The sequence below is a fragment of the Eleutherodactylus coqui genome, chromosome 4, assembly GCF_035609145.1.
Source record: "Eleutherodactylus coqui strain aEleCoq1 chromosome 4, aEleCoq1.hap1, whole genome shotgun sequence".
NCBI classification, from domain to species: domain Eukaryota; kingdom Metazoa; phylum Chordata; class Amphibia; order Anura; family Eleutherodactylidae; genus Eleutherodactylus; species Eleutherodactylus coqui.
The window spans coordinates 56,412,646-56,426,192 of NC_089840.1; the positions used below are offsets into that span (position 1 = coordinate 56,412,646).

Consider the following 13,547-nt stretch of genomic DNA (forward strand, 5'->3'; position numbering starts at 1 on the left):
CAATATATTTTCTTGCAATGCGAGAGCAAGTGAATTCAATGAATGGTTGAGTGCTGCCTGTGATTGTCTGAATGCTGTGACCAATTACGGGCAACGCTCAGCTGTTATTTAATGGCTGAGTGCTCAGCCAATGAGACCAGCGCTTTCTGGGGGCATGGTATTTTCAATCCCTGGCCTCCAGAAGACAGAGTACGACTCCCAGGGCTGGACAGAAGAGCCGGTCCCCGCAGGGCTAAAGGAATCCTCTGCCATAGCTGTCACAGCTGTGACAGAAGTCTGCGATGTACTCCCTATGTTTTCAATAGGGCTGGCGCTGTGGCGACTGGTCCCATTGAAAACACTGAGCGATATCGCAGATTCTTTCTCTGCGAGGCTTGAGAGTAAAAATCACAAACGAGTCAGAAACCATTGAAAATCATTGGTTTCATAATCATGTGTTTTCATTAGCTCTCGCATCGCAGGATAATATATCGCTAGTGGGTTGGCACCCTAAGATATATCATCAATAACAAACTGGTGAGTGTCCGTTGCCCACTGAGCAGCTGATTGAAGGGGCCATGGTTGTGCAGCAAGTGCTGCAACGTTTAAAAGAGGTTGTACCAACATTGATGTTGATCAGAGGTCCCTAAACTTTTTTGCCCCGTAGACCACTTGCCATTTTTTGTAGTTTTCCATAGACCCCCTGCCTGCCTAAGGCCAGCTGCACACGACTGGGTCGGATTCCACATGCAAGCGCTCTCAGCGGAATCCCACCCTGTGCCCAGCCAGTGTCTACGCGTACCTGTCATTTGTTCTTCTTTTCTGTACTGCAGGTGGTCCACACGGCTCGCCGTCAGACATGCGCAGTACAGATTTTTTTATTAAACCCCTGCTTTTCCCACGTCATCGCTAGATGATGACGCGAAATCCGTGACCTTTCCGCAATGTCAATTGCGGAAGGGCCACGGGTCGGACGGCTTCCATTGACTTCAATGGAAGCTGCACACGTGGGATCTGCTTAAAAATAGAACATGCTGCAATATTTACTCCATGAGCAGAAATTCGCAATAGCATGTTATGCTGCGGAATCTGGAGGTGGACACCCGCTCCAGATTCCGCAGTGCAAATCCACCCATGTGCAGCTGGTCTAGTATTAAATTTTAAAGTCAAATGGGTTTCCACAGTGAACTCTACATAAACAAATGTATGAAATATCACAGAGGTAAGGAATTTCTATGTCTATTATAAGTATTATGTACACAATCTGTGTAAGGTGTATTATTTCATGTGCAGAACACCTAAATGTTGATGATGACCTGCCTAAATGGAGTTCGCTCACGTGGACCCCCATTTACATCTCGTGCACCCCCAAAGTTTTTTCTTGCTGACATGGACTTCCAGCAAGTCAAAACTGAGCCCTTGGAGTCCATATAGACCACTTTAGGAACCACTGATATAGATGATAAAAGTCTTATTGATGGGGTCTCGAAGCTTAGCTCCACTAACAATCCCAAGAACAGGATTTCCGTGCCCTCCTCTCCCCTCACTGCTGGCTCACTGCACCCCCACAGAGGAGATTAAATGGAGCAGCGGTCACAGATGTGTGATGCTGCTCCATTAATTTTCAATGGGACTGCTGGAGATAAGTGAGCGCTTGCACTCGCCTATTTCCGTCAACCTCATTGAAATTTATGGAATGGTGCCACGCATGTGCAATCACCACTCCACTCAGTCTCCATGTCACTGCAGGTCCTTTCAGCAAGCCCGCAGTGCTAAGAAGAGAGGAACATGGGACCCCTGTTATCAGGATTTTGGGAGTTTCAGGGTTGAGACCCCACCAATCAGACTTTTAGCACTTATGCGATAAATAGGGGATAAGAGTCAGTCTTGATACAATCTCTTCAATTACTTATTTGGCACAGCTGAGTACAGTTTGTAGTGGCTGCGCCCCCTCCTGCAGCTCAGTCCCACTTTGTACCAGGCACAGTCAGCCCCCACAGGTCTTCTTCGCTAGAAAGCAGAACTTATTTAAGATGAATTTATTTATGAGTCTTTGCACAGATTGACAAGCAGAAACCGCAATGATATGCTGGTCAAGGATCCCCATAGTCACAATCAATAAAACTCAGTCACCCAAGTGGGTCTTGTCTTACAATTATGGCTCATGAACACAGGTGTAAAAAGCGTTTTTCGGTCCTTGAATACTGACGGACCAAAAATTCTCTATTCCCTGCATATTTTGAAAAAAATGTATGAAAAATACACAAATGTGAATGAACCAATTGAAATGAATGGGTTCTAATCACTGCGTAATACGTATGTAAAAAATACATGGGTAATATGTGTCGTATTTATGTCCATGTGAATGAGGCCTTAATATATTACATTTTTTTTTTTAACTCTTATGGCACCGCTGAGGGGCATCACTTAATACCAATACATGCAGATTATGCGGTTTATCATTTACTTTACATGTTTAATTTTAATTTTTCTTACCTCACGGCATTTCTCCTGTCTCTGATTAGGGGTGACGATTAAATTGGTTACTACAAAAAACACATTCTCACCCTAAAAAAAGACATTAAGAAAATCAGCATTTTGTTTTTTAGTTTATAGAATTTATAGAATAAGAGTTTCTGCTTACCTGCGGAGGTATGACATAATCCACCACATCCCATAGTCTTGGTCCGAGTTCAGTGGTGTTCGTATAGGCAACTCCTTTTAACTTAGTTATGACAGAGCTTTGTATGGACGTGTCTGTATCTTGATAACCTTTTTTAACCACAAACACCCACCTGTCCAATAAAACAAGAACAGATATAAATGACTGATCTCTTATGGAAAAGCAAATCATAAACAATATGTTGCATCTTGGATTCAGGAAAAATGTTATAAATTGAAGAATAGTTTCTTCTCATTTCTCTTCTAGAAATCTCCATCTCTCTCATTATCTCAGGTTCTTCTCTACTTGTGATCCTGATTACTAGCCGTAATTTGAATCCTAGTCAAGATTCAATTATCTCAAGACTTTTGCAATCAATGAAAATATGGGGTACCTATTAGATGGATTTCTTCCGTTGCTCATCTATCCTTAAGGATTAAAGGGTATTCCCACCTCAGATTATTGGATGTGTCCTAAATGTCTGATGGATGCGGGTTCTGTTTCTGAGACCTTCATCTGTCTTCTGAATGGGTTTCCCTGTTGCCTATGCCTCCTGGTGAGGTGGCCGTGGTTAATTTCTATGGGAGTTATGTAAACTGAACCCCTGTTCGGGAGATAGGTGAAGGTCTCAAGGGTAGTATATATATCAGATGTTTGTGGCATACCCTGTAGATATGCCATAAATATCCAAGGTGGGAATATTCCTTTAATTTTTTAGTCTAATTGAACAACATAACAAATTAATCTCCTTCTGTAAGTACCCCAAAGTTAAGTTTTTAGCTCATTGCAAAAACACGACTGCTCGACTCCTTACATAGCTCCCATAAAAAGTGAATGGGGAGAGCCACCTGTCCATTCATTCCCACCTGGAGGCAATGGTTACCAGCCACTTCACGAGGCAGGACAGTGGTCATCACTCTTTTGGAGAAGGACGCAGGTCCCAGAGGTGTGGCTATGCCATAAATGTCTAAAATGGAAATACCCCTCTAAATATGATTTTATTGCATGTTGTACAAATGTTTGGTCAAATGACAACCAATCTCTACAGTACAATTATAACAGAGGCATAATGATTATTTCTTGGCCCTTATACACAATCTGTAGGGTCACCAACTTAACATGTAATTTATAGCACTGGTGTTCTCTTACATGACAGAGGAACTATTGGACCATCTCAGATATTTGCTCCCAAGGAAACCTGCAACCAGTACACCTCATATATGTGCCTGACAATGCACACAGTGATTATACTGGACAGCAGTAATTCTTTCAGTCATGCCACCGGTATATTAAAAACAGTATTTTAAATTAGTAAATTTACGCTACAATAAAGTATGGGAATGGGTTCCTCATTGTGTTTCAGAAATTTATATAACCCCTGAGTGACGGAGCTTTTTTGCTTTTTTCCATTTTTGTTTTTTCCTCCTCCCTTTAAAAAAATCGTAGTTCCTTTATTTATCCATCGACGTCGTTGTATGAGGGCTTGTTTTTTGCAGCATGAGTTGTATTTTTCAATGGTACTATTTATTGTACCATATAATGTACTGAAAAACTTTTAAAAAATTCTAAGCGGAGAAAAATAGAAAAAAACAACATTCTACCATATTTCAGTGCATTCTGTTTCTGGAGCACTGTCTTCTGCTACTTCTGCTGTGTTCACGGAGCGCTCAGCTGGTATACAGCTAAGTGCTTTGAGCAGGGTATGCAGAACACAGCTGGAGCACTGTCTTCTGCATACTCCTGCTGTGTTTTCAAGCACTCAGCTGGTATACAGCTAATCACTCCGTATGGGGTATACAGAAGACAGAGGGACCGCTGTCTTCTGCATACTCCTGCTGTGTTAACAGAGCACTCAGCTAGTATACAGCTGAGCTCTCTGAGCGGGGTATGCAGAAAACAGCTGGAGTGCTGTCTTCTGCATACCCTTGCTGTGTTCACGGAGCATTCAGCTGGTATACAGCTAAGCGCTCCGAGCGGGGTATGCAGAAGACAGCTGGAACGCTGTCTTCTGCATACTCCTGCTGTGTTCTCGGAACACTCAGCTGGTATACAGCTGAGCGCTCCAAGCGGGGTATGCAGAACACAGCTGGAGCGCTGTGTTCTGCATACTCCTGCTGTGTTCACGGAGCGGGATACCAGCTGAAACAATAGTATCAGTGGTATCCTGCTGAGAACTCAGTGCGCGGCACTAATAAGGCTCATCGTTGTCTCTCAGCTAGTGAAAGAGCGAATCATGCACAAACAGTGCACGATGGCTGCGCGTTTAGACAACGATTATCGCTCGAAAGGCGGCTTTTGAGCGATAATCGTTGTCTAAATGGGGTATTAGCAAGAGTCGGCTCTACGTGAAGTAATCCTCTTTATTGACGATTCTTAAATACAGAAACATGACAAACTCCAAAGTGCCAGACATGTTTCGGCAGCAAAGCAGCCTTTTTCACAGCTGTAAGCCGATTCTCGCTAAAGATTTTTTTTTGCATATTGCTTGCCCTGTTGAAGCTGAAGCCTTAAGTCTGAGCTCTGTGGAGGATCGTATCAGGCAGCTGGAGGCCCCGTTTGAGAAGGTGAGTCAAATCAACTTTTTTCTTTTTTGCAAGCTAAACATTCCCAGATCCTTTAACCTTTGCAATCCAATTTTGGATTCAGGGTTTCCTAGGGGGCTTTCTCTTTCTGCCTTTATACAATGGCGCCATCTGCTGGCTAGAGCCAGCACTGTGGTATGTGACATGCTGGAGAGGCCCTTGACAACAGAGCGACCAGTAATCTACAGTAAGAATACCCTGCCCGACGTCTTCCGACATCGTAGCTGTACAGCCTTCAATCAGAATGTCTTTAGACGTCAGACAGTGGATTGGAAAGGGTTAACCATTCCTCATAGGACATGATTTGCAGACCGCTCACTATCTTGGTAATGCTTCTCTGAACTTGCCCCAGTTTGTCTATGTCTTTTGTAAAGTGGGGTGCCCAGAACTGGACATAGTATTCCATAGAATACATACAAGAGGGTTTTTTACTGTAAGAGTAGTGAGACTGTGGAACTCTCTGCCTCAGGATGTGGTGATGGCAAAATCGATATAGGAGTTTAAGAGGGGACTAAACATCTTTTTAGAGCGCTATGATTTTACAGAATATAGACATTAAATAACCAGAAGGGTTGTTGATCCGGGTCTTGGAATCAGGTAGGAACTTTGAAACACTGATCCAGGGATTATTCTGACTGCCACTATGGAGTCGGGAGGGATTTTTTCCCCCCCAAATAGGCTAAATTGGCTTCTGCCTCATTGGAGTTCTTTTGCCTTCCTCTGGATCAACAATGAAGGGGGGGGGGGGGCAGGCTCAACTAGTTGGACATTGTTTTCTTTCAGCCTAACATACTATGTTAATATGTATGGTAATAGTGGCTGGCACCTTAGGAGGAAGTGATCATGCTATCCTTGAATTTTTGATAACAAGGGGAAGAAGACCCGAGAGGACTCAGTCTTCAACAAGGTTGGATTTAAGAAGGACAGATTTTAATGGATTCAGAAGGAGGGTAGAAAGAATCCAATGGCTGGATGGTCTTACAGACAGAAATGTCCAAAAAGTTGGAAAACATTGCGAAATGAGATACTCAAAGCACAATCGTTAACAATCCCTTTAAGAGACCAGGATGCATGAACACAGAACTTAAATTTATGCTAAAAGAAAGAAAAATATGTTTATCAAATGGAAAGAGGAGGGCATATCTAAAGAAGACTATAATGCAGTCTGTAGAAACTTAAGGGCAACTGTCAGAAAAGCTAAAGCTAATAATGAATTGAGGCTTGCAATAGAGGCCAAAAGCAATAAAAAGGATCTTGGGGGTAGCAAAAGCAAAAGTCAATGATGCTATAGGATATTTACAGGATGAAAATGGTTAATGGTTAAAAAATATGTTGAGAAGGCTAAACTTTTAAATTGCTATTTTGCATCTGTTTTCTCCCAAAAAGTAAATGCAACATCAACTGATCTTCCCTGTGCTATTGAAGGAATAAAAGAATGCAGGCTATCTGTAAACAGAGATATGGTGAGGGAATATTTAGTTAACTTAAATGAATTCAAGTTTTTAGGTCCAGATGAATTATGTCCTGGGATACTGAAGAAAGCAGCAGTGGTTCACTTGTTGTAATCTCTAAAAATTCTTGCAGAACAGGAGTAGTCCCAGAAGACTGAATAAGGAAATAAGGTGGATCCAGGAAACTACAGGCCTGTGAGCCTGAATTCTATACCAGGAAAGTTCGTTGAATAAATTATTAAACAGCATGTATGGAAGTACTAGTACTTGGATGAAAATGGAGTAATTAACCAGAGCCACAATGGGATTGTAGCAAACATGTCATGACAGACTAATCTACTTTCCTTCTATGAATCACTGATTGGGTTAATCAGGGAAATGCGGTAGATAAAGTATCTCTTGACTTTAGTAAAGTATTTGACAAAGTATTTCCACAAGGCAACTGTTAGGTGGATTCACAACTGGCTGAGTGATCATACTCAAAGAGTGGTCATAAGTGGCTGGACATCTAACTAGATGAATGTCTCAAGTGGGGTACTACAAGGCTCTGTCCTGTGCCCAGTATTATTCAACATTTTTATAAATTATCTAGATAAGGAAATAAGGGGAAACTGATCAAATTTTCAAATGACACAAAGCTAGGAGGGCTAGGTAACATTGGAGAGAAGATTCAAAAAATCTAGACAAGCTTAAACAATGGGCGGCGACTAACAGAATGGTATTAAACAGGAGAAATTCAAAGTACTACATCTGGGCAAGAAAGAAGTACATATAGAATGGCAGGAATTGGGCTAAGCAGCAGATTTGAAAAAGATTTTGGTATACTTATAGATCACAGACTGAACATGAGTCAACAGTATGATGCAGCAGCAAAAAGGCAAACACAATTCTGGGATGTATTAAGAGAAACATAGAGCCTGGATCACATGAGGTAATTATCCCCCTCTTTGGTCATCTGGAATACTGTGCCCAATTCTGGGCACCCCAATTTAAAAAAGACATCTACAAACTGGAGCAAGTTCAGAAAAGAGTTAGGCCCCCTGTCCACGGACGTGATTTCGCCAGCAGTAAATTGCCATCAAATCACGCCGTCTGAAGCTTTCTATAGCATTGCTATGGAAAGCACCGGCCCCCTGTCATTGTGATTCTCCGCTCGCGGCGGCAATTCGCAGCATGCTGCGAATTGCCGCGATCCTCCGCGGTTAGCCTATCTGTCAGATAGGCTGACTGGCTGAGATACGTCTGCTGGCTCCTGCTCCTGGGTGGGATACCGCAACGCCCGTGGACAGGGGGCCTTACCAGGATGCTGAGTGGTCAGCAAATCATGTCTTATGAGGAACAGTTAAAGGATCTGTGAATGTTTAACTTGCAAAAAAGAAGGCTTAGAGGAGACTTAATAGCGGTCTACAAATATCTGAAGAGCTGTAACAGTGCAGAAGGAAAGACTAGAAGCAATAAGATGAAACTGAAAGGGAGGAAACACAGATTAAAAATTATAAAAAGTGAGGGTGATCAATGAGTGGAACAGGTTGCCCCCGGGAGGTGGTGACTTCTCCTTTAATGAAAGTCTTTGAACAGAGGCTGGACAGACATCTGTCTGAGATGATTTAATGGATCCTTCACTGAGCAGGGGGTTGGACCCGATGACCTTGGAGGTCCCTTCAAACTCTACTATTCTATGATTACCCATAAAACTACATATCAGGGCTCAGTCAGACGGGCGTTTTTTCGCGCGATTTGCGCATGTGCATGCAATCGCTGATTTTATAAAACCATTGCTTTGCAATGGTATCGGACACATGAGCGCTTTTTATGCGCTCGTCCAATAAATTATAGAACAGAAATTGCAGATCGCATCTATCTGCGATCTGCAATTCCTGTTCTCTTCTCTATATGCGCTCAATGGGGCCGGCAGCAGCGCCGACCCCATTGAGAACATATAGTAGACAAATAATTCTCCTCTGCCACAGCTGTAACAGCTGTGGCAGAGAAGAATGATGTTTGCCCATTGAATTCAATGGAGCCGGCAATACAGCCGGCTCCATTGAAAGCAATGGGCTGTTGGTGAGCGCGGGATGAATTTTCGGGAAGGGCTTAAAAATATAAGCCCTTCCCTGCAATTCATCCTGAAATGTGTAAAAACAAAAAAAAAAATATACTCACCTGGTCCCGGCTCCACTGAATTCAATGCGCTGGACAGCGCTGCACTGCTCCGGCCCGTTTCTATTGAAACGCGGCTAGGAGCAGTTTTTTCGGGCGATTTTTCGGCCCCGATCACGCGATTTGCGGACGCGCATCCATCATGCGATCCGCAAATCGCGGGAAAAAACGCCCGTGTGACCGAGGCCTTATAGAGTCAAAAACCTTACCAAAAAATTATTTCATTTGTGCCAGATTGCTGAGATCCTATAAAGTAGTGAATAATCCACTGGATTACCGATGCAAACTCCGATTACCTACATTACATAAATATTTGCTTTTTCAGGTCACCCCAGTCCTTGTCTAATAACAGAATTTATTTGTTGTAGGGAGTAGTGCCTGGAAGAGAAGGTACAAATACAATACTGCAATACTTCATTGCTGGCGCTTACAGTATTCGTGATAAAGTCAATAAACTGCATTTACTAATCTGCTGTGAAACATATCTAAAAGAGACATCTATAGACATGCTATCAGTAACGACCTTACAGAGTTAATCTAACGGCCATCTAAAGAATGTTCTCTACTCATATTTGTTTTCCAAATCATTAGAAACAATCTAAAAAAATAACATATTGTACTTTTTCCATTTCTCATGATTTTTTTTAACCCCTTCAAGCCAATGTTTGTGCCTTGATGACGGGATGGAACATTCCACAACAGTGTTATGCCCCTCTGCGGAACATTCAGCATCAAAATCCACATTGCTTAAATAGGTCCTTTCGGTCCGGAAAACGAATAGCAACATGCTCCATTTTGCTGCAGATCCCGCACGGATGGCTTCCACTGGAGTCAATGGAAGCTGTCCGAAGCGCGGCCAGTCCGCAATTGAATTGATACAGTGGGAAAGCAGGAATTTAAAAAAAAGTACTGCGCATGCGCAAGGCGCGTCGTCCGGCGTTTTCGCACACATTCTCATTGAAAAAGAAAGAAGATCCGGATGGGATGCAGGAGACTTACACAGGACCCGCACAGGTAAATATGGCTGCAGGCAGGGTGGAATTCTGCTGCAGGCTCCCGCATGCGGGATCCGACCCGTCTGTGGACATAAGGGCCTAAGGGCAAAAACACATGGGCCCGTACTCTAATACACTTGTCGTTACGGAGCGTATCAGTGCATGAGCCGGTTCCCTTTTTTTCTTCGGACTATTTAACCTTCGTGCTAGTGCACGCAAGCTTGGGAAAAGTAACGGAAGATAGATTTTGCATGCACGTATTGTAGTGGCCTGAAGTATATATACCGCGTTTCCCCCAAAATAAGGCACCCCTTAAAATAAGACACCCCCTGAAATTTTCAGAAGTCCCAAATATAAGGCACCCCCCCCCCCGATAGTAAGGCATAGTAAAGTGTGCAGGCAAGTCAAGAGGCCTGTCCCCTGCTGCCATCCCCGTTGTCTCCTACCTCCAGATGTATAGATAGATCTGCAAACAGTCTGCTGTTATCCTGTACCTGCTGTGCTGTACGAGTGTGCTGTTGTGAGCTCCCCTTGCTGGCTGGAAAAGTCCATACTGTACGTTCTGTTCCTGCTGTACACGTCTGCTGTGATGAGCTCCCCCTGGTGGATGGAAGCTGCAATACCATCCCTGCTTACAAGTGATACAGGAACTTCTGTCTGCAGACAGGTACGTTACTTTACAGCCCTTCTTGTTTTATGGCTCTGTGTGTGAGTCAGGCAACCTGTGTGTGATTCTTAAGGCTGGGTTCTCACAGAGCGTATTTCCAGCGAAAATCTCGCAGTTTGGCCACAGCGATAAACAGCGAGATTTCCGCCAGGAAAGTGCTGCTTCAAAACCCACGGCACTCAGCCGCTTGGTTTGAAGCGACCTGGCTGCGCACTTTTCCGTTTCTGTGGCCGGTGAATCCGCACCACAACACCGGCTTCTCCCAGCTTTGCCGTGACAGATTTGCTGTCCCATGTGGACGAGATTTCTGAGAAATTTCGTCCACAAAGCTGGCCAATTGAGGGATTAGCGGCCACAGACGGATTTGCCGCGGCGAAATAAGACACCCCCTGAAAATAAGACACAGCGCATATTTGGGAGCAAAAATTAATATAAGGCGCGTCTTATATTCGGGGAAACAGGGTATATCTGGTCTCTCCATAACTGTTCATATATGTGTCTCTCAATGTCTGTCTTGTCTTTAATGTGGATGCACTGTGCAATTGTCTTGTCAGTGATTTATGTGTATTGCCCAGTTGCAGTGCGCAAGGGGTTAACATCTAGGTCTGTCTGGAAAATGTAACAGTTTGTGCGTAGTCTATGTTGTCATTTGAGCATGAATGATATAAATGTTTGTGAGGTGTGCAAATGAGGTCTTTGTTGTTGGTCTGGCTAAGGAGTAAGTGGTAGAGTCCAGTCTGAGTGGGTGAGGAGTCAAGACATCTAGCAGATAACGAGCGAGTCTGCAAGTCCACCCATGAGCAAGAGATACCCCCATCTAGGCCTACCCAATATGGAGGAAGTGGAGCGATATACCCATATTCTGTGAATGGAGAATACCCCGTTTACCCCCAGTTGGAATAGAGGTTGAAAGCTGCCATGAAGGATTGAGAAAGTACCTGGTCAGACAACTAAACAGTGAGTGTTGGCCGGTAGAGAGAGTGAGAGTGAGAAGTCGTTCGGGAGAGTGATCTTACAGATAACGTGGACTTTATGTATCAAGATGCCCCGAGTTGCCTCCCTGCCTCCTCGCAATTAGCAGTTGTCTCAGTGGACAAATGGTCTAAGGATTGTTTCATGGAGGTATAACAAACACCAGGAAGCATAATGATGGCCTTAAATAATCTTTTATCTGGGGTTGCTCTCTTCTTTGTACACCACTGAATGTAAGCTATTCAAAAAATTACTCAACGTTTTATGTTAATCATTAGAGATGAGCGAGTATACTCGCTAAGGCACATTACTTGAGCGAGTATTGCCTTAGTCGAGTATCTGCCCGCTCATGTGTAAAGATTAGGGTGGGGAGCGGTGGGGGAGAGTGGGCAGGAACGGAGGGGAGATCCCTCTCTCCCCCCTGCTCACCGCCGCAACTCAACTGTGACCCGCGCCGGCAGCCGAATCTTTAGACACAAGCGGGGAGATACTCGGCTAAGGCACTACTTGCTCGAGTAATGTGCCTTAGCGAGTATACTCGCTCATCTCTAATAATCATATATAAATCATAAAATGTTGTTGTTTATATGTAAATTTACAATTTCAGTCTGAATTTGCATTCTGGGAGGGGATACTACAGCTACTTTAAAATTTTACAAGTGTCCTCATGGGGATAATACTGGAAATTATATCAGGTAAAGATTACATACTCTTCCTCCTGTATATGAGAACAGGAATGTTTATGAGATGACGACAAGAGATGAGGCACAAGTGCAGGACAGTCAGCATCATGGCAAACAATGCCAAAATGATGACATGCTCGGTGCAATATTTTTACACAATTGGAAGTACGAATACTTTGTAATATATTACTTGGTCAAAGCCCAAGGCTTGTCATAATTAAATATCATCTTGGCAGTCAAAAGAAATATATTAAGAAGAATCTGCAGTCTTCCCAAGACCATTCATTTAATCACTGCAGTAGGCTTTTTGGCATGATATAAGGAAGGTGAAGCTTAAATATTAGACACCCACAATATGAAGAAATGGGATGTTTAGATAAATTGTCAGTTGTCACTATAATGAATGCATGGACTGCATTTGCATAAAACTTTACACACCAATGAGGCCCTTTTGAGGAGCCTTTGAGAAAGGCTTTCCTGCTTTTCTGTGGTGGGTTGCAGTCAGGTTTTCTGGTAAGAAATATAGGGATGTCATCTTCAGAGGCCATACCTACAAGATGACTCATGGATGGTTTGGTTTGAAAGCAGGAATCACTACCAGAAGGTGATCTCATTTTTAATTTTCGCTATTGGGCGTCTTCTGCTTTTTGTGTGCCAAAATACTTGTCAGTTGCATAAAATAGTAAGTATGCAACTTGGATGTCACCAACATGTTAGACCAAGACTAATGTCTACAATGGACCATAGACATACACTGTATCATCAAAACAAGGAACACAAAACAGGGCAAATAACGGTAACCAAAATACAGAATTGGGAACGTTATCCCTAACCAACCTTGGTGGGGCAATTCTGCCTAGAAGCAGAGTGATTGCCCTGATAAGGACAGCTCTATGTCAGGTATCTAGAGAGACTAGTTGGGGCCCTAGATGGGGGATAGGGAAAATGTTTAATGGAGATGGAAAAAGTAATGTATATAACACCGTATAATATAGAAGGGAACAAGCCTCCACACAGAATAAGTAACCTCAGGTACTTAGCTGACAAGAATCCACTGCCTCACCAAACAGCCCAGAAAGGACAATAACCACTGCCCATGTAGAGGCAGGGCCAAAATACAAAGACTTTCAATATAGCTGACTAGTTGGCTAGGGGAAACAACTCCATATCAGCTGCCCAGTTATGCATTGATGCGCCCACTATATTCTGTATAAGGCCTTAGATGGGCGTTTTTTGCCGCGATTTGCGCATGCGCATGCGTCCGGCAATTTTATAAAACCATTGCTTTGCAATGGTATCGGACACATGAGCGCTTTTTATGCGCTCGTCCGATACATAACAGACATGTCTATAACAGAAATCGCAGATCGCACCTATCTGCGATCTGCGATTCCTG

At 43.3% G+C, this 13,547-nt stretch overlaps 1 protein-coding gene across 2 annotated transcripts in view; it reads right to left on the reverse strand.

The window, feature by feature from the left end:
* The window catches only part of P2RX5 (purinergic receptor P2X 5), a 69,685-nt gene that overhangs the window by 34,231 nt on the left and 21,907 nt on the right, over window positions 1-13,547 (reverse strand). For both annotated transcript variants that reach the window (XM_066599493.1, XM_066599494.1), the window contains exons 2-3: window positions 2,624-2,774; window positions 2,476-2,547 (exon numbers count right to left, since the gene is read on the reverse strand). In XM_066599493.1, coding sequence (XP_066455590.1) covers window positions 2,476-2,547; window positions 2,624-2,774 — 223 coding nt within the window. The remainder of the gene's footprint in view (window positions 1-2,475; window positions 2,548-2,623; window positions 2,775-13,547) is intronic.